Source organism: Sorex fumeus, unplaced genomic scaffold (genome assembly GCF_029834395.1).
Source record: "Sorex fumeus unplaced genomic scaffold, SorFum_2.1 ptg000036l, whole genome shotgun sequence".
NCBI lineage: Eukaryota > Metazoa > Chordata > Mammalia > Eulipotyphla > Soricidae > Sorex > Sorex fumeus.
Genome location: NW_026606093.1, coordinates 977,513 through 1,001,024, shown reverse-complemented (window position 1 = coordinate 1,001,024; position 23,512 = coordinate 977,513). Strand labels below are relative to the sequence as shown.

The 23,512-nt window shown below is 61.3% G+C and overlaps 1 protein-coding gene across 1 annotated transcript; it reads left to right on the top strand.

The window, feature by feature from the left end:
* Window positions 1-630: 630 nt before the first annotated feature.
* Window positions 631-22,556, top strand: RAPGEF3 (Rap guanine nucleotide exchange factor 3). The gene is made up of 27 exons (XM_056117748.1): window positions 631-829; window positions 7,368-7,421; window positions 7,528-7,634; window positions 7,761-7,882; window positions 8,004-8,172; window positions 8,864-8,948; window positions 9,302-9,362; window positions 9,467-9,543; window positions 9,637-9,783; window positions 10,495-10,607; window positions 10,857-10,945; window positions 11,137-11,215; window positions 11,384-11,534; window positions 11,635-11,720; window positions 12,878-12,917; window positions 13,279-13,360; window positions 13,577-13,723; window positions 17,056-17,153; window positions 17,711-17,836; window positions 17,910-18,091; window positions 18,249-18,339; window positions 18,437-18,487; window positions 20,015-20,102; window positions 20,335-20,399; window positions 20,893-20,947; window positions 21,040-21,111; window positions 22,271-22,556. The coding sequence occupies exons 1-27, from the start codon at window positions 737-739 to the stop codon at window positions 22,387-22,389; spliced, it is 2,649 nt and encodes an 882-aa protein (XP_055973723.1). The 5' UTR covers window positions 631-736; the 3' UTR covers window positions 22,390-22,556.
* Window positions 22,557-23,512: the final 956 nt, after the last annotated feature.

Below are 23,512 nucleotides of genomic sequence, written 5' to 3'. Positions count from 1 at the left end.
TTTCTCGCCTGGCACGGAGGCGGAGGCTGGGGGTCACGGGTGCTGGGTGGGGGGGCTTCCCCCTCCCGCCGCACTCCCAGCCCTTGCGCCCACTCGGGCGCGCACAGCGCCAGGGTACCCCTCTCGGGGTGGGGGGGGGGGTCCCCGCTGGGCCCCCTGCCCCGCCTTCTGCTAGACCCTGCAGGACGCGTGAACTTGAAGAGAGCATGAAGGTGGGTCGGGGGCCCCGGACGCCTGGCACGACTGGGCAGTTCGGGTGGGAGGAAGATGGGTGGGCGCGGGGCAGGCGGAGAGGCGAGGAGGCTGGAGGCGAGTGTCCGAGGACCGGGCGCCCAGAGGCTCGGCAGGGAAGTGCCCGGGCCCGCAGGGGCCCAGCGGCCGGCGGGGCGGGGCAGGATTCCCGAGAAGTCTGGGAAGAAGGGCCCGTGTCCTAGCGCGCTGGAGACCCCCACGCCCGCGCCCTGACCGGCAGGCCCCGGCGAGGTCTTCCTGCCCCTCCCGGTTCCTGGCAGGCTGCAGCACCTCCGCTCGCCTGCGCGCAGCCCGGAGCCGGGAGGCGCCTCTGCCCGGGGCATTTGCAGTCCGCCGCCTGCCCAGGGCCGCCGCCTGCCTCCCTTCCACACAGGTGGGCTGGCCAGGTGAGAGCCGCTGGCAGGTGGGCCCGCACCCCGAGGCCGGCCCGGTGGGAGGCCTCCCCGACGTGGACGTGGTGGTGTCCGAGGGGACGGCGCTCAGCATGGTGCTGCGGAGGATGCATCGGCCTCGAAGCTGTTCCTACCAGCTGCTGCTTGAGCCCCAGCGTCCCAGTCGCATCCAAGGGCTTCGCTGGGTGAGTGCTGGTGCCTGCGGGTGGGGGGCCCGGCGGGCCACCAGGACAGGGGGCTGAGGGGGGCTGCACTAGGCACGGCATTGTCAGTAGCCCCGCGTTTGGGGGCTACTGCGGTGGGCACAGGGGGGAGGAGCAGGATTAGCTCACGCAGCTGGATGGGGTGTATGCGTGTGTGTGTGTGTGTGTTTGTGCCTGCGCGTGTGCGCGCGCACCCGTTGGCGCAGGAGAGGAGAGAGCTCTGTCCCTTCACCATCCTGCGTGCATTGAGTTTCAGTGGCTTGGAAGGATGTCAGCGTGGGCTGGGGGACACGGCGGATATGGCCTCAGCCAGTGCTGTGGCAGGGTGCTTTCGGGAGCCTCCGCGCCGATTCTGCTTTGGAATCTTGGGGTGCCGGGGGGCGTCCCATGTGAATGCTGCTTGGTGCCTAGCTTCAGGGGTTCAGAGGAGTTGCAGAAGTTTGGTGGCTCAGGTACAAAGGAGTGGCAGGATGGTGATGGCGTGTCGGGGTAGGAGACGGTCATGGGACCGTAAGGGGCAGAGAAGTACCTCCCCCCAACCTCCAGGGTGAGTTCACCAGAGGCCCTTGTACATAGTGTGTGAGCGCGTGTGTGTGGTGGGCTGGGTGCCCGGGTGTGTGAGCGTGTGGGCATGGTGGGTGGGTGCCCGGGTCCTGGGGTGGGCAGGAACAGGGACAGGCCCTCAAGGCCACCACTTCTACCTTTGCTCTCGGCTCTCACCACCTTCCCTCTCTGCCCACATGAGTTGGGGCTGGGAAAACCGGGGCTTGTGGAGGTGGGGGGCCCTCCCCAGAGCTAGGAGCTAGATACTGGTTCTCCCTGCTCACCCCACCCCTCTCCTCCCCCTTCCCCCTTGGATCTCCTGATCAGGGGCATGCTCAAGGTGGGCTCGGACGCTGGGAGCTGGGGGGGGGGGGGGCTGTGCCTTCTGGGTTCCGCCCTCCCAGCAGGAGCTACTGCCTGGAGCCAGTGGGCTGGAAATCTCCCTCCCGCTTCCCTCCCAGACTGTAATTACTGTGTATTTATTTCCTGTCCCCTTCTCAGTTTGTAAAGTGGAGAAGGGGGAAGGTCAGGTACTAGGACAGTGAGTGAGGTCCCTGGAGAGTCCCCTGGGACCTGAACTCTGGGGGGACGAAGGGGGCCCGGAGGCCGCCAGCCTGTCTCCTGCCCATCCCTCCCCCCGCCCAATTGAAGGGCCGTGTCTGAAGAAGCCGGAAGGGGGGAGGGGGGAGGGGCGGTAGTATAATTGGGGTCAAAGGCACAGGAATAAGCCCTTCCCCACACCAGGTGGTGATGCCCCCCACCCCCAGCCCCCGCTTTGGGAATTAGAGGGAAAATGGGATTTTAGGACCAGGGCAGGGACCCTCCTGACCTGAGCGTGTCCCTGGAGAGTGGCAGGCTAGTGGCAGCCTCTGATGAAGAGGCTCTGGCTCTGGCCCACACGGCTGCCTGCTCTCTGGGCAGCGTGGCCATGGGGAGAGGCCAGCAGGCACAGGTGCAGAGGAGATGCTCTGTTGGCGCCCGAGGAAAGCAGGGCCCGGGGTCAGGCGCACGGGCCTTCGTAAGCAGGGCGGAAGTGCCGCTGGGCTGCATGAGCTCCACAGGGGCCTGAGTGCCTGTCGGGTCTGGGGCCAGCAGAGGGCAAGATCAGGGCCAGAAAGGCCTGTGGCGGGCCCGAGAGCTCAGAGAAACGCTGCGTCTTGTTGAATGCAGGTGGCTCAGTTCTTTGCCCCAGGAAGCATGCTTCCAGTCACTGTCACTGTCCTCCCGTTGTTCAACAATTTGCTCGAGCGGGCCCAGTAACATTGTGAGACTTGTTACTGTGTCTGGCATATCGAATACGTCACGGGGAGCTTGCCAGGCTTTGCCGTGCGGGCGAGATACCCTCAGTAGCTTGCCGGGCTCCCCGAGAGGGGCGGAGGAATCGAACCCGGCTTGGCCGGGCTGGCTGCGTGCAAGGCAAATGGCCTACTGCTGTGCTACCGCTCCAGCCCATGCTTCCAGTCTGCCCCAGTAATGACCAAGTCGCGGCATCCTGTAAGACAGCGTTCATAGCCTGCGTAGCCTAAGGACCGAGAACTAGACACAAATGTCAGGATTTCGTTTCTCCTAAATGAAATGAGAAAATAGAGGCACAGGGAGCCTGGGGGGCTGGTGTGGGGCAACTTGGCTGTCTAGGGATAGAGCTGGGCTTTGGTCCCAAACAAACCACCTCAGGGAAACCTGACTGTCAAGTTCAGGCAGGTACACTGACCCCACGGAGCATCCCCACCGGAGACCCTGACCAGTCTGATGGGTCCTGGGACAGCGGTCTGGCCCTGGGCGTGCCCCTCAGTGGGCTCTGACACTCGCCACCAAGCAGGCCAGATCCTGAGGCCTTCCTGTCTGTGTTTGCGAGGGGGCAGTGAGTGAGAATTTTACCTGAAGCCACCCCTTCCAGTTCTTTTTTTTTTTTCTTTTTGGGTCATGCCTGGCGTTACACAGGGGTTCCTTCTGGCTCTGCACTCAGGAATCACTCCTGGCGGTGCTCGGGGGACCCTATGGGATGCTGGGAATTGAACCTGGGGCAGCCGTGTACGAGGCAAACGCCCTCCCCGCTGTGCTATCGCTCCAGTCCTACAGTCTCTCCCTTCCAGTCGAGAACCCCTGAAGATCGTGGGGCCAAAGTACATTTCCTGTTCCTTCACAGGTGTCTGTCAGGAGGTAATGTTAAAATCTGGTCGCTTCACACAGCTACTGCGAGGTTGGCAGCAGCCAGCCCCGTTCCGAGTTCGTGGCACTGTTTACTGTTTCAGTTCCCAACGTGGCACTTGTGGGTCGGTCAGTGGCACTGCCGTGCTGTCATCCCTTTCCACAAACGAGGAAACGGAAGCTCGGGGCGCTTGATAAGCCACCAAGGTCACGCAGCAGCTGTAACGAGGCACCAGGCTTCGGAGCTGATGTCCAGTCCCGGAGCCCCTAAATCAGCCCCTTCGCCCCAGGCTTCAGAGTCTCCCGATACACACCAGCATGTGCAGGACCCGGAGGAACTAGATCCGAAACCCTGGCGAGCTGGGCTTAGCTGGCCAGTTTCCAAACTCTGCTGGGGAACTTTCCCGAAGGCAGGATCCCTCTACTCTCTGGGTTTCCGTGAAACAGCAGGTGGAAGCCGGCGGCAGAGAGCGGTCAAAGGGCCTGAGAGAGTAAGGCAAATGCCCTGCAAAGTCCAAAGTATGGACTTTGCAGTCAGACACGGAGAGTTCTGGTGCTCCTATTCACCACCCCTCAGGGCTGGTTACATAACGTCCAGCCATGAACTAGGAGACAAATACCACCCTCGGGGGTCACCCACTGCTAGGAGAGCTATTCGAGTGGGAGCTGAAATATCTCAGCGGTTGTGTGACGCCAGGGACATTACTTCTCCCTGGGCTCCCACGCTCCTTGGGTAAACATACCTTCTGGCCCCTTCGGCCGCTGGCCGGGGCCCTCAGTGGGACCGGAAAGGTCTGCAGACCTCTGATCTGGGGCATGACCCGTGCCCTGGCCCGTGCCCTGGCACCTTCCCTCAGAATAAGAACCCCGAGAGAGCCGAAGCTGGAGCCTGAGTCGTGAGCGCCAGGGCAGATGGGCCAGTGACCAGGGCAACCCGGGCATTGGGACTTGAACAATGAGGGGTCAGTCCTCAGCACTGTTTGTTCTGACACGGGCTGGCTGGGAGCATTCCTGTTCTTCCTCCCTCCCTGCTCGGCCGGCTCCTCCTCCTCATTTCCTGTGGCTAAGTCTCCAGGGCTCCGTGTCGGCACAGGGCTGGCCCCTCACCCGGGCAGGGATTCCCTAGGGACACCTCCAGGCTTCCGCCCGAGCCTGGGCCACTGCCCGGCGGGTGGGGCGTGAGGGAAGTGCAAGCCAGGGGCGTCCTGCAGCTCGGCAGGATCCTGCTCCCTTCTGCAGGGGCCCGAGTGTCGGTGGGGGATGGGGGGCGAGGGACAGACTGCTGGGGGAGGGGAGGCGGGCACGGGCAGCCCACCCAGTGGCCGCCGTGAGAGTGTGAGGCCAAGTCTGACGCAGCACTGGGCCTCAAAGCCTCTCGCCCTCCCTGCAAGCCCTGCAGACAGCCAAGGCTGCTTCTGCTCTCTGGAGTCTGGAGGAGGCCACAGGTGGCCGTGCTTTGGGGTTCTGAAGGCGCCTGCCACGGGGCGGGCCCGCGGTGGGCAGGGCACCCAGGACAGCCTGCTGAGTCCGGCCCCAGGGCGGCAGGAAGAGAAGCACTGGGAGCTGCCCCGAGGCGGCCAGGCTGGGTTGCAGGGGCGCTGCTGGTGCCCGGGGCAGGGAAGCGAGGAGGCCAGGGCTCCAGTGCCAGCCTGCGTGTCCCAGCCAGCCCTTATTCCCCTGCGTCTCCCTAGAGGAAGGTGCCTCCGGCAGAGCACCCTCCGCCTCAGATGAGTAATAAGAACCGACGTGGAGCCGCAGCCAGGCCGGGCGGTACTTGAGACATCCGGTCCCTAGTCCCTTGGCTCTTCCCGAAGTCGGCTTTTGTGTTATGAGCATGTAGAGGTTTTACAGAGAAGGAAACTGAGGCAGGCAGTGGTTTGGTCCCATAGGAAGAAGCACGCAGCCAGCAAACAGAGGAGCAGGCGTTGGAACCCAAGTATGGCTCCAAGTTTTGTATTTTTACTTTTGGGTCACAACCGGCATTGCACAGGGGTTACTCCTGGCTCATATACCTGAGTGAATTACTCCTGGCAGTGCTCAGGGGGACATATGGGATGCTGGGAATCGAACCTGGGTCGGCCGCATGCAAGGCAAATGCCCTACCCGCTGTGCTATTGCTCCAGCCCCTAAGTTTTGTATTTTTATTTATTAAGCCTGGCAAGCTCCCTGTGACGTATTCGATATGCCAAACACAGGAACAAGAAGTCTCACAATGGAGACGTTACTGATGCCTGATCGAGCAAATTAATGAACAAGGGGAGGACAGTGCTCCAGCACTACAGTGTATATATGTCTATTTATTTTTATTTGGACACTGATTGACAGCAACATTGTACTTTAGAGTTTGTAGTTTTTTCTATTATTATTATTATTTACTTTACAGCGGTAGGGTGTTTGCCTTGCATGTGGCCGACCCGGCCGAGCCGGGTTCAATTCCTCCGCCCCTCTCGGAGAGCCCGGCAAGCTACCGAGAGTATCTCGCCCCCATGACAGAGCCTGGCAAGCTTCCTGTGGCGTCTTCAATATGCCAAACATAGTAACAAGTCTCACAATGGAGAAGTTACTGGTGCCCGCTCGAGCAAATCAATGAACAACGGGAGGACAGTGCTACAGTGCTGCTATTATTATTATTATTATTATTATTATTATTATTATTATTGTTATTATGGTACTTTGGGCCATACCCAGCTGAGCTCAGGCTTTACTCCTGCCTCTGTGCTCAGGCATCACTCCTGGTGGGCTGGGGGGATCAGGGGCATCCAAGGGGAAATCTTCCTTGCTGTGCTATTATTCTGGCCCCAACAGTCTGTGTTTTTAGAGACCTCTGTGGATGTCCTCAGGGGCAGGAGGTTTGCTGGGGGGTCCTGTTGTTGGCCAAGGGCCCTGGCTGGGATCAGGCTGGTGACCCTGCTGGAGAGCAGATGCTCCAGCCTTCCTCCCAGTTGCTCACGGTTTCTCCTGCCCTTACAGCCCACACTCTGCTCCCTGCCCCTTGCACCTCCCACGGCACAGAGCAGAGCTCTGGGCTTCTCCTCCGTGTAGCTGCGCTGCTTGGGTGTGGCAGAGAACGGGCCAGTGGGTGGCAGAGGGGTGTGGGGTCGGGGAGGCAGAGGGGCCACAGTATTGGGGCCACACAGTATCTGTTGACTGTTCCGTGAGTGTTTTTTTTTTTTAATTTTTATTAGTGAAACACCACAAGGCACAGTTGCAGTCTTACAAATTTTGGTGCTTGGGCTTCAGTTATACAATGATCGAGTACCCATCCGTCCACCAGTGCTCATTCTCCACCACCACTCTCTCCACCGATCCCAGTATCACTCCCACCCCCATCCCCCCATCCCACCCTGCCTCTGTGGCAGGGCATTCCCTTTTGTTCTCTCTCTCTTATTGGGTGTTGTGGTTTGCAAAAGAGGCAATGGGTGACAAACATGTTTGGTCTATAGTCTACTTTCAGCATGCTTCTCCCATCCTGGGAGGATCCTCCCAACACCCTTTACTTGGTGCTCCTTTCTCTATCTGAGCTGCCTTTTCCCCTAGCACGTGTGGCTGGCCTCCAAGCCATGGAGCAAAACTCCTGGTACTAATCTCAGCCACTCTTGGGTGTTAGTCTCCTACTTTCTTACTTTATGTTCCCTAGATGAATGCCATCTATATGTCTGTCCCTCTCTTTCTGACTCATTTCGCTTAGCTTGATCCAGTGAGTATCTTAACGGAAGCCCTCGGAGTCCCAGGCAGGGCAGGGGCGTCCCTCGGGGCAGGGCACAGCAGAGCTGGCATGGAAGGCCTGCAGGGCTCCCAGCTAACAGCAGACCCTCCCTCCTGCCCGCAGACTCCCCTTACTGACAGCGAGGAGTCCCTGGATTTCAGCGGAAGCCTGCAGCAGGTACCAGCCTGGCAGGGGGTGCCGGGAGCAACCTGCACAGCTGGGCTGCTGGTGGTGGAGGCTATAGGGGAGGCGGGGTCTGAGCCCCTGGGCTGCTGTCCACCAGGTGTGCCCGGAGCGGGTGCTCAGAGCCGGGAAGCAGCTGCATCGGCATCTCCTGGCCACCTGCCCCAACCTCATCCGCGACAGGAAGCACCACCTGAGGCTGTACCGGTGAGCGGGCACCTGCCTCCACCTCCTCCCGCGTCGGTACCCACAGAGCTGGGTGGGCCCAGGCCTGCACCTCCCCCCCACCTCCATCGCTTGACTCTCTGTCCGCTTTTGCTTCCGGTCCCCTAGGCAGTGCTGCTCCGGCCGGGAGCTGGTGGAGGGGCTCTTGGCCCTTGGGTTTGGGGTCCACTCCCGGAGCCAAGCTGTGGGAATCTGCCAGGTGCTGTTGGATGAGGGTGCCCTCTGCCACGGTAAGGCCAGCCCCCCGGGGGGGTGTGCAGGCTAGATGACCTGGGGGTGGGCATGACCCGGGGGGCCCCATGCCCACTTGACTCGACTTCGCCTTCTTTCCCCATGGGCCTCTGCCCGCAGTGAAACACGACTGGACCTTCCAGGACCGAGACACCCAGTTCTACCGCTTCCGGGGGCCCGAGCCGGAGCTCGTGGGGCCTCGGGAGCTGGAGGAGGAGCTGGTGGAGGCGGTGGCTCTGCTCTCCCAGCGGGGGCCCGACGCCCTGCTCACCGTGGCGCTCCGGAAGCCGTGAGTCTGGAACCCTGCCCGCGGGCCCCCGAGTGCCTCCCCGAGGAGGAGCGTGTTTGCAGGGAGCCCTCACCTGTGGGGGCTGTGGGCTGCGTCAGCCCCAGACTCCCTGAGGGACCTTGGGCCTCCTTGTTGTTCCCCCGGGTCTGAACCCGGGTCTCCTCTTCCTGGGCAGAAGATGGGGTTCAGGGGGCTGGAGCCATAGCACAGCGGGTAGGGCATTTGCCTTGCACGCGGCCGACCCAGGTTCGAATCCCAGCATCCCATATGATCCCCTGAGCACCGCCAGGGGTAATTCCTGAGTGCAGAACCAGGAGCAACCCCTGTGCATTGCCGGGTATGACCCAAAAAGCAGAAAGAAAAAAAAACAAAAACAAATGATGGGGTTCAGGGCCCCCAAAGCCCTGAACATCCTGAGGTGCACCCAAGAGAGGGTGGGAACATGTGTGCTGGGTGACTGGGGGTCTTTTCCCTGGCTGGGCCTCTTCCTCAGTCACTTGAGGACTGTATCTCTGCCCCTGGTACAGGCTGACCTGCGGGTACCAGGACGGTTCGGGGCGGGGGTTGAGGGGTGCTGAGACCCGGCTCTGACCAGAGCTGTCTGTGGCCGTGTGCCGGGCCGGCCCAGTGCACACAGCAGCTGCCTGTGCCCGGCTCTGGGCTCACGTGCTCCCTGCCCTCCTTGTCCCAGCCCAGGGCAGCGCACGGACGAGGAGCTGGACCTGATCTTCGAGGAGCTGCTACACATCAAGGCTGTGGCCCACCTCTCCAACTCGGTCAGTCGGGCCCCCCTCCCTCTGACCCCAGTGTCCGAGGCTGTGCCCACCTCTCCAACTCGGTCAAGCCACCTGGGTCCGCTCCCGGGCCCCCTTCCCTCTGATCCCAAAGTCCATCCTGGCTGGAAGACAGATTCCCAGCACCCAACCCCTCAGGAGCCTGCTGCCAGCGTCCTGCCCACCACACTCGTGTCTGCCTCTCCCGGCTCTTGCCTCCCCATGTGCCCTCCTATGCCCTGAGCTAGCCATGATGCCTCTGTGTCCTGGGCCTGTGTCCTGCCGTCTCTGTGCCCTGGGCCCTCTCCGCATCCTGTCCTGGGTTCCCCGGTCACCAGCCTCTCCCCCCACCACAGGTAAAGCGGGAATTAGCTGCAGTTCTGCTCTTTGAACCACACAGCAAGGCAGGGACCGTGTGTAAGTCCCCTGGGGGACGGGCAGCCGGGGGAGGAGGCAGCTGGGACAGAGGCCATAGAGAAAGGGGTGTCCTCCGCGAGGGGTGACGCCTGTGCCCCTCACAGTGTTCAGCCAGGGCGACAAGGGCACCTCGTGGTACATCATCTGGAAGGGATCTGTCAATGTGGTCACCCACGGCAAGGTGAGCCAGCTCCCGCCCACCCTTGGGGGTGCCGCTCCCCTGGGTAGTGTTGGGGGGCACCCAAGTTGGGCTGTGACTGAGGCCTGACCGCAGGGGCTGGTGACCACGCTGCACGAGGGGGAGGACTTCGGACAGCTGGCACTGGTGAACGACGCGCCCCGGGCAGCCACCATCATCCTGCGGGAAGACAACTGTCACTTTCTGCGCGTGGACAAGCAGGACTTCGACCGCATCATCAAGGTGCTGTGGCTGGGAGTACGGAGCCCAGGGACACGGTGGGGTGCTAGGCGCAGAACCAGGGTGGGAGATGGGGGGCCAGGGAGGGACAGGTGCGTCTCGTGCTGCCGTGTGAGGGGCTGCATGGCTGCGAGCTGTGGCGGGTGGGGGAGAGGCAGCGCCACGGAGGGGGCCCACGCAGGAGGTGACAGAAGGCTTGGCTAAGTGTGTGTGGGGCAGGAGAGCAGGAGACCCAGGTTGAGAGTGAAGAGGGGGTGCGGAGGCTTAGGGTCCGGTGGGAAGCCTGTGGGTGCCTGCGGGTGTCTGGTGTGGACCCGAGGGCGTGGAGTGTGTGTGTGTGTGTGTGTGTGTGTGTGTGTGTGCGCACCTGTGAGTATGTGCACTGTACAAGTGTGTGCACATGTGTGCATTTGTTTGTGTGTATGTGTGTGCATGTTTGTGCATCTGTGTGAGCATATCAGCACACACCTGTGTGAGTGGGCGTACGTGTATGAGTCTGTGTGCATGTGCAACTGCATGCATGTGTATGCATGTGTGTGCACCTGTGTATGTGTGTCCTTATGGGCACCTGTGTGCACGTGTGTGTATGTCTGTGAACACAGAAGCGTGTGCACAGAGGCGTGTGAAGCTCATGTTTGTGTGTTCGTGTGTGGACGGGTGCATGCGTGCTTATGCATGTGCGTGTGCTGAGCTCTGGCTGTGGCGGTTCTCCAGGACGTGGAAGCCAAGACCATGAGGCTGGAGGAGCACGGCAAGGTGGTGCTGGTGCTGGAGAAGGCGTCTCAGGGCCCCGCGTCTTCTTGCCCCCCAACTCCAGGCAGGACCCGGTACCAGCCCGCACCTCCGCCTGCCTCCCCCTCCGCCACCCTCCTCCTGCCCATCCCGCTCCTGTCTGCTGACTTGCTGGCGGCAGGAGGGACGTCCTCGGGCTGAGCTGCCCCCCCCCCCCCAGCCAGCCTCGCCCGCCCCAGAGCAGGGCTGGCACTCGGGGAAGGGTCGTGTGGTCGAGGCTTCTGGCTTTCCCGGCTGTGGGGGCGGGGCATGCTGAGTCACGGACCAGTGGCCGCTTCTGCTAGGTACACGGTGATGTCCGGCACCCCGGAGAAGATCCTGGAACTGCTGTTGGAGGCCATGAGGCCCGATTCCAACGCTCATGACCCAACAGGTAGGGGCGGGAGACGCCTCGCTGCCCTTGGACTCTCCGCCAAGGCCAGGCCCCGGGGCTGGCCTGCGTGCTGGTCTGGGCGGCAGCAGCGGGCAGTGCCGGACACTGGCCCGTGGTGGGGTTGGAGGAAGGCAGGCCCTGGGGGCGCGGGTAGCTGACCTCTGACCCCACCCCGCTCCCACCCCGGGCAGAGACGTTCCTCAGCGACTTCCTCCTGACCCACAGCGTCTTCATGCCCAGCGCCCAGCTCTGCCCTGCCCTCCTGCACCAATATCCTCCCGTCCCGGATGGGCAACGCCGGGTGGGGGTGGGGAGCCCTTGGCCCGGCCCGGCCCGGCCTGGCCGCCCCGCCGCGGTCCTCGCTCGCCAGCCGGCGGCCCGAGCGTGGCGGTGGGGGGCAGGGTGGACCCGCCTGTGGTTCCCTTGACTGGTGGCCACTTTCCACGCGGAGCCGGCGGGCGGCAGCGAGCAGGAGCGCGGCGCCTACATCTGCAACAAGAGGCAGCAGATCCTGCGGCTGGTCAGCCGCTGGGCAGCGCTGTACGGCCCCATGCTGCACGCGGACGCCGTGGCCAGCGGCTTCCTGCAGGTACTGCGGGTGGGGCGGGGTGGACGGGGCCGGGCGGGCGGGGCCGTCGGGTGCGCAGGGCCGCCCCGCCACCATGTCCGTGAATCTTGGCTCCGCCCAGAAACTCTCGGAGCTGGTGAGCAGGGACGCCCGGCTCAGCCACCTGCTGCAGGAGCCGCTGTGGCCGGACCGGCGCCGCCACCACAGGTGTGCGGGAGGGCGGGGCGGGGCGGGGCCGGGCCGGGGCGGGGCCGAGGCTGGGCGGGGGCGGGGCTGAGGGCGGGGCGGGGCCGAGGCGGGGCGGGGCCGTGTCGGGAGGGAAGGGGTGGGGCCGGGGGCGGGGCCGAGGATAGGCGGGGGCGGGGCTGTGGGCGGGTGGGAAGGGGCGTGGCCGGGGGCGGGGTGGGGCCATGGGCTGTGGGTGGGGGCAGAGGCTAGGCGGGGGCGGGGCCGAGGATAGGCGAGGGCGGGGCTGTGGGCGGGTGGGAAGGGGCGGGGCCGCAGGCGGGGGCGGGGCAGCGGAGGCGGGGCGGGGCCGAGGGCAGGCATGGGCGGGGCCGCAGGCGGGGTGGGGCCGAGAGCAAGCGGGGTGGGCCACGGGGCGGGGCCGGGGGCGGGATGGGGCGGGGCCATGTGCAGGTGGGTGAGGGTGGGGCGGGGCCGTGGGCGGGCGAGACAGGGCCCGGGGCGGGGCCGTTGGCAGGGCGGGCCTGTGTCCCCTTGGGGGCAGCTTGGGTCAGAGGGGGGGGGCCTGGCCTGGGACCCCTGGGGTTCAGTCCCATGTTGTCCCCATGTTTCCCCCGGGAGTGATCCCTGAGCGCAGACCAGGAGCAAGTCCTGAGCACAGCCAAGAGTGGCCCAGGAATTTTAAGAGATTAATAATTAGTTTTCTGTCTGAAGTGGGAGAAGCTGCCTGAGAACAGGCCGGCCTCGCTTCCCTCTCCTTGCCCCTTGCCCGTCCTCCGTGGGCATGCATTGGGCACGGGCTGCCGGATGCATTCTGAGGCCCCGGTGCACCTGCTCGTCCCACTTTCTCCCACGCTCACTTCTTTACTGAGCCGGTTTCTGGGCCCCCACCCAGAAGGGGTCCTCAAAGTGACCCTGGTCTTCCCAGACCTCCGCGGGGGACAGCCGCGGCTCGGCGAGGGCCCCCTGGGCCTGCCCCCTTGAGCCCTGCAGCTCTCAGTAGTCTCCCTCCCTGCTGGTTTTGGAACGTCCAGAATCCAAGTCCTGGTTTCCAGGGCCAGGTCTGGGTCCTCACTCAGATGATAGTCACCCTGTCTCCCAAACTCACTGTGCCCCGTGATGTCCTCCCGCTGGACCCCACCTCCCTAACTTCACCCCCCGCCTCCCTTGCTCCACAGGTTGGAGAATGGTTGTGGGAACGCATCTCCTCAAGTGAAGGTGTGTGTTCAGACCCTCGATCCTGCCTGGGCTTCTTGCAGTGCCTCCTTCAGCCCTCCCCGGGGGCTCTGTGCTGGAGCCCTGTCCCCAGACACACAGAGCCTGGGACAGGTGCACACCCACCCACCCCCAGACGCACACAACCTGGGACAGGTGCACACCCAGGGAGAAGCAGGCTCGGACCCCAGCCCCCAGCGTTGCCCAGGCCAAGTCTGCTAACCTCTCCGAGCCTCAGCGGGTGGTGGCAGTCGCTCTGCCAGAGCTGCTGTGAATGCACGAGCCCTCTCCCCGGGGCCCCAGAAGCGCATTCCCTGGGCTCAGGTGTGGGTCCCCACCCCACTTCACTTTCCCTCCTCCTCAGGCCCGGAACATGCCCGTTTGGCTTCCCAGCCAGGACGAGCGGGTCCCCAGCAGTAACTGTGCCATCCGAGTTGGGGACAAAGGTTGGTGGTTGACCCCCTGGAACCTGGTCAGGGACAGGCTGCAGCCCCGTGGGAGATGGGTCGGGGGAGACCGGCTGCATCCCCCGGGGAGGGGGTCTCCGTGTCAGCTCCCCCTGCATTCTGTGCCCGCCCTTTCTGCCGCCGTGGTCACTCCCTCTGCTGCATCGCTGCCCCTCCCCGGGACCCCTCCCTAGCAGCCTCTCACCATCCCCACAGTCTCTTATGACATCTGCCGGCGGGACCACTCGGTGCTGAGCCTGCAGCTGCCGGTAACGGCCTCTGTGAGGGAGGTGATGGCTGCCCTGGCCCAGCGGGACGGCTGGACCAAGGGGCAGGTGCTGGTGAAGGTCAACTCGGCAGGGGGTAAGTCGTCTGCAGTTTCCGGGGGGGGGGGGCACACGCTCTGATCGGTGCCGGGGATCTTTCCCCCGTTAAGACCTTCTTCGTCAATGTGGATGAAGGTTCGCCATGCTGGGAGGTTTATTTATCACATATTTATTTTTGGTTGGGGGGGCACACCTGGTGATGCTCAGGGATTACTCCTAGAGAGCTTGGGGGAGCACATGGGGTGCCAGGGATCGCACCCGGGTGATCTGCGTGCAAGGCCAGCGCCCTCCCCACTGCCCTATGGTCCCTGCATGGTGGGTCTCATGGAGGCGTTGGCAGGTGGTCTGGAAGAGCTCGAGCTCCCGCCAGCACAGTTGGGGTGCCCGGGGTAGGGGCTAGCCTCTGTTCTGTCCTTGAAGAGTGCAGAGGTCGTCGGCTTTGGAGAGGAATTGTGCGGGTTAGGCGAGAGCGAATCTACCGAAACCACTCCGAGTAGTGAGCGGGGAGAGAGCTCGATTGGCTGGCACAGTTTTGCATGCGGGAGCCCTGGGTTCGAGCCTCTGCACCACACGCTCCTTTGAGCACCACCAGGAGTTGCCCCTGAGCACAGAGCGGGAGATAACCCCTGAGCACTACCAGAGGTGGCCCCCAAATTAAGGTGTTTAGTTCGGCACATGGTCAGCATGACAGTAGATACTGTTGTCATTGTTATTTGTGGTGCCAGTGCTCAACCACTGAGCCACACCATACAGCTACTATTTCCACTGGGCATGGAGACTCACGACAAACACTGTCAGTGTCCTCCCGTTGTCTGTCAATTTGCTTGAGTGGGCCCAGTAACGTCTCCATTGTGAGACTTCTTGCTGCTGTGTTTGGCATATTGAATACTCTCAGTAGCTTGCCAGGCTTTGCCATGCAGGCGGGATACTCTCGGTAGCTTGCCGGACTCCCAGAGAGGGGCGGAGGAATCGAACCCGGCTCGGCTCGGCTGGCTGCGCGCAAGGCAAACGCCCTACTGCTGTGCTATCGCTCCAGCCCATGTATACTCATTTAATTTTAATAAAACTCTGAAGCATGAATGTTTATTTTGCTTTCAGAAAAGGAAACTGAAGGTTAAGAGGGATTAAATGACCTTTAAGTGGAGGTTCATGTTGCCAGGCAACATTTCTGAGGATCGTATGTGGGCCAGCACTCTGTTGCTCGAGACAGGTCCTAGCAGGGAAAGAGCAGCTGGCTGACGGGGAGGAGCGTTTGTTGGGCACCCAGACCCACCCACTCACCCCTTCCGAGATGGCTGATGCTGCGTGGCTTGGAGCCTCCGTTTCCTCTTAGGTCTTTGGAAGATGAAAACCACTACTGGAGCTGGAGAGATAGCACAGCGGGGAGGGCGCTTGCCTTGCACCTAGGCAACTCGGGTTCGATCCCCGGCATCCCATAGGGTCCCCCAAGCGCCGCCAGGAGTAATTCCTGAGTGCAGAGCCAGGAGGAACCCCTGAGCATTGCCAGGTGTGACTCCGAAACAAACACCAACAAAAAAAAGATACCACTACCGTCTGCCCATGAAGACTGTCGTCAAGGTCTGACATAGACAAGAATTATGGGCACCCGTAATCAAGCCCAGAAAATGGGGCGAGGATGAGGTCACCTGTGTCTGGCGCGGCTCTGCAAAGCCCTGCCCTCTGGTGGTTACCTGGAGAATTGCAGTCGCCCCCAGTAGTGGCCAAAATCTTGATTGTGGTTTCTTGATTGTGTGTCCAGCGCATAGAATACTGATCTCCAGTCTTTTCACTCACATCGAACTAGTCTGATTACTAGACCAGACATTTTTTAAATTTTTATTTTATTTTTTTCTTGAATCACTGTGAGACACAGTTACAACGCTTTCATGTTTGAGTTTCAGTCATACAATGATCGAACACCCATCCCTCTACCAGTGTACATTTTCCACCACCAATGGCCCCAGAATTCCTCCGACCCCCCCTCCTTCCTCTGTAGCAGGCACGTTCCTTCTTACTCTCTCTCTACTTTTGGACATTATGGTTTGCAATACGGATACTAAGAGGCCGTCATGTTTGGTCCTTTTTTCTACTTTCAGCACACATCTCCCATCCTGAGCGATCCCTCCAACCATCATTGACTTAGTGATCCCTTCTCTATCCCAGCTTCTTCTCCTCGAGCTCATGAGACAGGCTTCCAACTGCAGGGCAATCCTCCTGGCCCTTGTCTCTACTGTCCATGGGTGTTAGTCTCATATTATGATATTTTATACTCCACAAATGAGTGCAGTCCTTCTATGTCTGTCCCTCTCTTTCTGACTGATTTCACTAAGCATGATAATCTCCATGTTGATTCACTTATATGCAAGTTTCATGACTTCATCTTTCCTAACAGCTGCATAGTATTCCATTGTATAGATGTACCAGTTTCTTTAGCCAGTCTAGACCAGACTTTATTATTTCCTACTTTGTGTATGTGTGTTTATAAGCCTTTGCCATCCTCTGCTACTAATGTCACTGTACTGAACACTGAACACTGTCCTCCCGTTGTTCATCGGTTTTCTCGAGCGGGCCCAGTAACGTCTCCATCATGAGACTTCTTGTTACTGTGTTTGGCATATCGAATACATCACAGGGAGCTTGCCAGGCTCTGCCGTGCGGGCGAGATCCTCTCGGCAGCTTGCCGGGCTCTCCGAGAGGGGCGGAGGAATCGAACTCGGGTCGGCCATGTTGGCTGCGTGCAAGGCAGACGCCCTACCGCTGTGCTATCGCTCCTTTTCTTTGCATGCGACCACACCCTGGCAACACATCTGGTCCCCTGAGCACTACCAGGAGCCAGCCCAGACAGAGCACAGAGCCAGAGGAAAAGCCTGAGCATCCTCTGGTGTGGTACCAAAGTTCAAAAAGAATAAAATGAAATAATTAAAACCTAACTAAGACCGATGAGAAAAAGACTGAGTCAAAACACTTGTTAGGTCCTCCTGGCAAGGAAACATAGTCTTGGCATGATCGTGTGGCCTTTGGAGGTGGCAACAGATTTCCTGTCCACGTGGACGTGATGAGAACCAGCACCCAGACGTGTGGCAGGCACGTCCCGATTGCTGGGGAGGCCCTGGCTCTGCCCGCATGCCTGTGGACACTGTCCCCATCAGCTCTTCTGCTCCCGTGGGAGTCCTCGGGCGGGTCTCACTGTGTGCATTTGACAAGGGAGCACTGAAGCTCGGGGAGTCGCGGTGTCGCCCAAGAGCAGCCGGTGTCCCCAGGAATCCCGCTCACCTGCCTTGGGGTGCAGCGGCGGTGGAGTGTGGGCACGGGCACCTGTCAGGACGCCAGCCCCGCCTCGCTCCCACACAGCCTGCGCTCCCCTTGCAGATGCCATTGGCCTGCAGTTGGACGCCCGCGGTGTGGCCACCTCCCTGGGTCTCAACGAGCGGCTCTTCGTTGTCGATCCCCAGGACATGCATGAACTGGTAGGGGCAGGCACGGGTGCCAGGGTGCAGGGTGGAGCTGTGCTTGGGGGTGTGGGGGCAGGTCTCACGGAGATGGGGGTGGCTCTGCTTGCAGAATGGAAGTGGGGGGTGGTGTCGAGCGAAAGCACAGTGGGGAGGGCATTTGCCTTGCACGTGGCCGACCCGGGTTCGATCCCCAGCATCCCATAGGGTCCCCCGAGCCCCGCCAGGAGTGATTCCTGAGTGCAGGGGCAAGAGGAACCCCTGAGCATCGCCGGGTGTGGCCCAAAAAGCAAAAACCAAAAACAAGAATGGAAGTGGGGAGAGGAAGGAGCTGGCCTGAGCTAAGGGGGCTTCAGACGTAGGGGCTGGTTGGGAGGCCTCAAGGACGGAGACTCAGGAGCCTGCACCCCACACAGAGGAGGCCCCGTCCTGGGACTGTCATGAGGACACTCCTTGGCGGCTGTTCTCCCAGCCCCCGCCCCATCTCTGGGCACGGTCTTTGCCTCAGACTTCTTCCTGCCTTCCGACCCTGCTCCTGGGGACCCTCAGACACCCCGAGTTTTGTCCCCCCGTAGACCCCACACCCCGAGCAGCTGGGGCCCACCGTGGGCTCGGCCGAAGGGCTGGACCTGGTGAGCGCCAAGGACCTGGCGGGTCAGCTGACAGAACACGACTGGAGCCTCTTCAACAGCATCCACCAGGTGCGTGGGGGAGCGGGAGGGGCCCTGCAGACCACCCGTCCCCGGCTGACCTCAGGCCCCCCCGCCTGCCCAGGTGGAGCTGATCCACTATGTGCTGGGCCCCCAGCACCTGCGGGACGTCACCACGGCCAACCTGGAGCGCTTCCTGCGCCGCTTCAACGAGCTGCAGTACTGGGTGGCCACGGAACTGTGTCTCTGCCCGGTGCCCGGCCCCAGGGCCCAGCTGCTCAGGAAGTTCATCAAACTGGCGGCGCAGTGAGTGCCTGGGCGGAGAGAGGCCTGTTCCCTCCCCGGGCCCTGGCTTTCCCCGGAGGCCCCTGGGTCTCTCTGCCCCCCCCACCCTTCCCCGCTGCCGGCCTCTCCTCTGCTCTCCTCGGCTGGTTTGTCCTGAGAACCTCTGGGTGTCTTGCAGTCTCAAGGAGCAGAAAAATCTCAACTCCTTCTTTGCTGTCATGTTCGGTCTCAGCAACTCTGCCATCAGCCGCCTGGCCCACACCTGGGAGGTAGGCGGGGCTTTGGGAGCACCTGGGTCCTGGGGAGTCCTGGTTGGCCCTGGGGCTCGTCCCAGAGCAGCGACCAGCTCCATCTGCCTCCCCTCAGCGGCTGCCCCACAAAGTCCGGAAGCTCTACTCGGCCCTTGAGAGGCTGCTGGTGAGTTCTAGCTGTTGGCGTCCCCCTCTGGACACCCCCAGGGTTTCCTTCTTGGCGTCCCAGCGAGCCCCCTACCTGCTCTCCGTCACTTCCAGGCTTCCGTCAGGCTGAGCTTGATTTTCTCCTCTGCCTGTGAGTCCAGGGAGATGACTGAGAGGTGGACAAGTAGCGTTACGGAGGGGTGTGGAGCGTCTTGGAGTGTGTGTGTGTGTGTGTGTGTGTGTGTGTGTGTGTGTGTGGTGGAAGGGGCCTCACTGTGCTGTGAGGTTCCGTGAGAGACCAGGACAGGCACATTTGGGGTCTGTGGTGTCCTACATCCTGCCTCTTGTCGGGGAGAGGGCCTGGCCTCCAGGTGACGTGCCTTGGACTCAGGAAACTCCAGAGCGTGCAGATGAAAGACAGAATGAAAGAAATGTGCGTCTGGGGGTCCAAAGCCATAATAGAACAGCAGGTAGGGCGGTTGTCTTGCACACGGCCAACCTGGGTTCTGTCCTCCACACCTATAGGGTCCTCCGATCCCTGAGCACGGAGCCAGGAGGAAGCAACCCTTGCGGTGTGGCATCTCCCAAATTTTTTTTTCTTTTTGGGTCACACCCGGCAATGCTCAGGGGTTACTCCTGACTCTGCACCCAGGAATCGCCCCTGGCGGTGCTCGGGGGACCATATGGGATGCTGGGAATTGAACCCAGGTCGGCCGCGTGCAAGGTAAATGCCCTACCTGCTGTGCTATCCTCCAGCCCCAAAATATTTTTTAAAAGAATTGTGCATCTGGGGGCTGGAGCAATAGCACAGCGGGTAGGGTGTTTGCCTTGCATGCGGCCGACCCGGGTTCGATTCCCAGCTTCCCATATGGTCCCCCGAGCACCGTCAGGAGTGATTCCTGAGTGCAGAGTCAGGAGTAACCCCTGTGCATCGCCGGGTGTGACCCAAAAAGAAAAAAAGAATTGTGCCTCTGAAACTTCCATTTCTAAGGGGTTGGCAGGAAATGTGAATTGGGAGGTTCAGGAGGGAACTGACACAGAGGTGCCCATATTAGTAGGCTTCTGGGAGCTCTTGAGGAAAATAGTTTGCCTCATCGAGTCAAGAAGTTCAGAGGAATTTGGGAGAGAGAGGTGGATGGAGGGAGAGAAGAGATGGAGTTTTCCATGAAACATCTGGTTCTGGTGACTAATGACTGGCTCATTTCCTGGGGTTTAATCCAGACCAGGAACCTGCACCTGTCAGAATAGCCACTGCAGAGGCCAGAGTGATAGTTCAGTGGGGAGGGCACTTGCCTTCACACGGCCGGCCCGGGTTCGATCCCCGGCATGCCATATGCAGAGCCAGGAGTAACCCTGGAGCATCGCCGGGTGTGACCCAAAAAGTAAAAAGTAAAAAAAGAATGAAGAGTTGCAGTTGCAGGACCCCTCTTCCCGCACCCCACCTGCCACGGGGCCTGCATGAGATCCAGGCTGAGAAGCTGAGCCCTGCTGGCAGGGGGGCCGTGGGGTGTCTCCCTCTCACCACGGGTGGCTTCTCGCTTCTCAGGACCCTTCGTGGAACCACCGGGTGTATCGGCTGGCGCTCACCAAGCTCTCGCCCCCCATCATCCCCTTCATGCCCCTCCTTCTCAAAGGTAACACCCCTTCCGTCTCCATTCAAGTCCCTGGGCCCGTGTCTGCCGTGTGGGTGGCCCAGAGCAGAGTCAGACCCCGCACTCAGATGGTGGCACGCCGTGGCCTGGGACAGGCGGAGGAGAGACACCAGGAAACTGTCCCGGGAGCCTGAGGGGCTCAGAGGAAGGGGGGGGGCTGGACTGCAGGGAGGGGCGCCGTCGGGTCCTCTGAGCAAGGTCTGTTTCTCTGCAGACATGACCTTCATCCACGAGGGGAACCACACCCTGGTGGAGAATCTCATCAACTTTGAGAAGATGGTGCGTCCTCGGCTGCGGGCCAGGCTGGCTGGCCGTGGGCGGGGGCGGGGAGGGGCTTCTCTAGAGAGGGAGCTCCAGGTCTGGGGCGTGCGCGGAGGATGCGGGAGGATGCAGGAGGCAACGCACGTCTCTCGAGCGCGACCAGCAGCGGCTCCCCAGTCCCTGGAGATGGCCCCAGGCCGGATAGTAATAATAATAATAATAATAATAACAACAACAGCAGCAGCAGCAGTCATGGCCAAGCTAGAAACAGGAGCTGGCCCCAGCTGTTGGCAGACAAGGCTGGGGCTCTTGGGGGATCGGGGTCCCGGCCTCAAGCATCTCCCCACCTCTGCGGCCCTGGCTGTACCCGGGCAACAGGCGGCCGGGCTCCGGTGTCTGGGGAGAAGCCGACACCGACTGTGCCCTAGTGCCCAGCAGTGCCCCCTGGGAGGGGCCCCGTGTTCCCGCCCCTCCCGCGGCCCGCTCACACCCACCCCTGTGCTGCCCGCAGAGAATGATGGCCAGGGCCGTGCGGATGCTGCACCACTGTCGGAGCCACGGCAACGGTGAGTGAGCGCCGCGAGTGCCTCGTCCTCCAGCTGGGCCGCGGGCCGGTGTGCTCCCTCGCGGCCGGCCTGACTCCCGCCTCTCCTTGCAGCGCCCCTCTCGCCGCTCAGAAGCCGCGTCTCCCACCTGCACGAGGACAACCAGGCGGCGAGGATCTCCACATGTGAGTGTGTGTGTGTGTATGTGCGCGCGCATGTATGTGTATGCGCATGTGTGCATGTGTGTATGTGTGTATGCCGGTGTGCATGTTTATATACACACGTGTGCACATGCGTACGTGTGCGCATGTGTACATGCGTGTACGTGCGTATGCATATGTGCGCACGCACATGTGTATACATGTGTGTGCACGTGTTTATGTGTGCACGTGTACATGTGTGTACGGGCATGTGTGTGTGCATGTGTGTATATGTGTATGTGTGTATGCACATGTGCATGTGTATATACACGTGTGTGCACGTGTGTATGTGTGCACGCATGTGTGTACGTGTGTACGCGCATGTGTGTGCGTGCATGTGTGTATGTGTATTTGCATGTATATGTGTGTGTATGCGCGTGTGTGTATGTTTGGGGGTGCCACAGCAGGTAGAACGTCTCCCTAACCGGAAGAGGCATAGGCAGGCGTGAGCTCTGAAGCGATTTGCAGGAGGCGTCACGTGGTGGGGCTGGAACCCACTGGGCCTCGTCTGGGCATTCGTTTTTTAGACTGGCCCTTGGCCGCCCGTCATGGAACCAAGCACACCCCGTGGTCCATGGACTCACAGGCCATGCTGCCAGCACTGGCCCTTAGTCCTACGGGCTGTAGACCCCCGAGTGTGAGGACACTGACCATGACTGACATCTCCCTATCTGGCTCCCTCTCGGCTGCCCCCACCGGAGTAACTACTGACCTGAGTGCTGGCTTACTCAGTTTCTTGTTGTTTTGGTTCCTTTTTTTTTTTCCCCAGATAAGTTCTATCACACCCAAGATGAAATAGTCGTGTGCACTCGAACACACACACACACACACACACACAAACACACACCCCTTCTGGCTGTCTCATATAAAATGCAGCCTACAATGAAGTTTTCTCTCGTTTTGGTTACCTTTAAACTCAGCCAAAGCGGAATCATGCTGTTAATCACCTAGGGCTCTCCTTTCTTCAGCCTGCGATCCTAATCACGCATGACTCCACCCCCTACCAGCTCAGGGTGGGGGTGGATGGAGGGCAGGAAGGTCCCCTCCCTCCTTCCAGGGAGAAGGAATGTGGTTTGCAAAGTGCGCCCGCCCGTCTGTGCCCCACCTGACCACTCTCTCCTCGGCCCTGCCCCGCCCCCTCCAGGCTCGGAGCAATCCCTGGGCACCAGGAGTCCGGCCAGCACCTGGGCGTATGTCCAGCAGCTGAAGGTCATCGACAACCAGCGGGAACTGTCCCGCCTCTCCCGGGAGCTGGAACCTTGAGGAAGCAGGCCCTTCCCGCCGGGAAAACCAGGGTGCGCCCGGGCCCAGGGCCCAGGCCGGCCGCAGCTGGGCAGGGCTCCGCAGCGTGGACGCAGGCCCTGGGGCGGGCCGAGCGGAGGCAGGGGTCCCCGTGACGACTGGCAGAGAAGGAAGACCTCGGAGTGGACGGAGCCGGGCCCACGGCCACGGAACGGGGACAGCGAGGCTGTGGGAGGGGGCGTGGGGCAGGCACTCGGCAATAGAGAAGCTCCCACAGCGGGTTCTGAACTCTGCCTTGGTTTGTCTCCAGAGGCCTGCGAGAGGGTCGGCGTGTGTGTGTGTGTGTGTGTGTGTGTGTGTGTGTGTGTGTGTGTGTGTCGAGGACGGAGGGGCGGTTGGGAGGAGGGCTTTTTTTCCAGAACATGAGGCAAACAGCTGGGTGGTCCCCGTGGGTGACAGAGCGGTGCAGAATGGTGTCGAGGCCCTCCGTGGCGTGGGACAGGAGCCGAGGGGGAGGGTTCTCCCCCCTCCGATGTCCCCCCCCCACGCAGCGTCCGAGGCCCAGGCAGACTCCTGGCCCCTGCTGCTGGGACCCCAGTCGGTGGCTGGCGGGCCTGGCCTGCTCCTCGCCGAGATCTGAGAGGTGGTCACAGCCTGCGTGCACCCAGCAGCTCTCCTTGATGTCGGAGGGCCCCACGGGGGTGACTTATGTGACACGGGGAGGAGAAAGACGGTCACTTTCTCCCCAACTGCCTCTGTCACCCGGGACCCAGGGTTACTGGGTCCTTGTCTCGCCTCGCAGAAAGGAATTTCAGGAGTAGACCAGCAGTGAAATAAACAGATTTTATTTGGAGGTTTTGGAGAGAAAGAGAGTGAGAGAGTAACGTACTCAAGAGAGAACACAGGCTTCTCCAAGGGCGGAGAGAGAGCCCCTACACACATCCTAGCATTAGACAGAAAAGCAAGAAAGTCCACATCTCAAGAGGGGAGATGCGGGCGACACATGTGCTCAGCCCACACGTGGCACAAGCAGCACAAGGGCTCAGGCAGCATATGTGCGCGCTTCCCTTGTTCAAGGTGGCCTTTATAGGGTTTCCCCAACCTGCCCCAGGTGGGCCTGTTGCAAAGGAGGTTACCAGGGGGG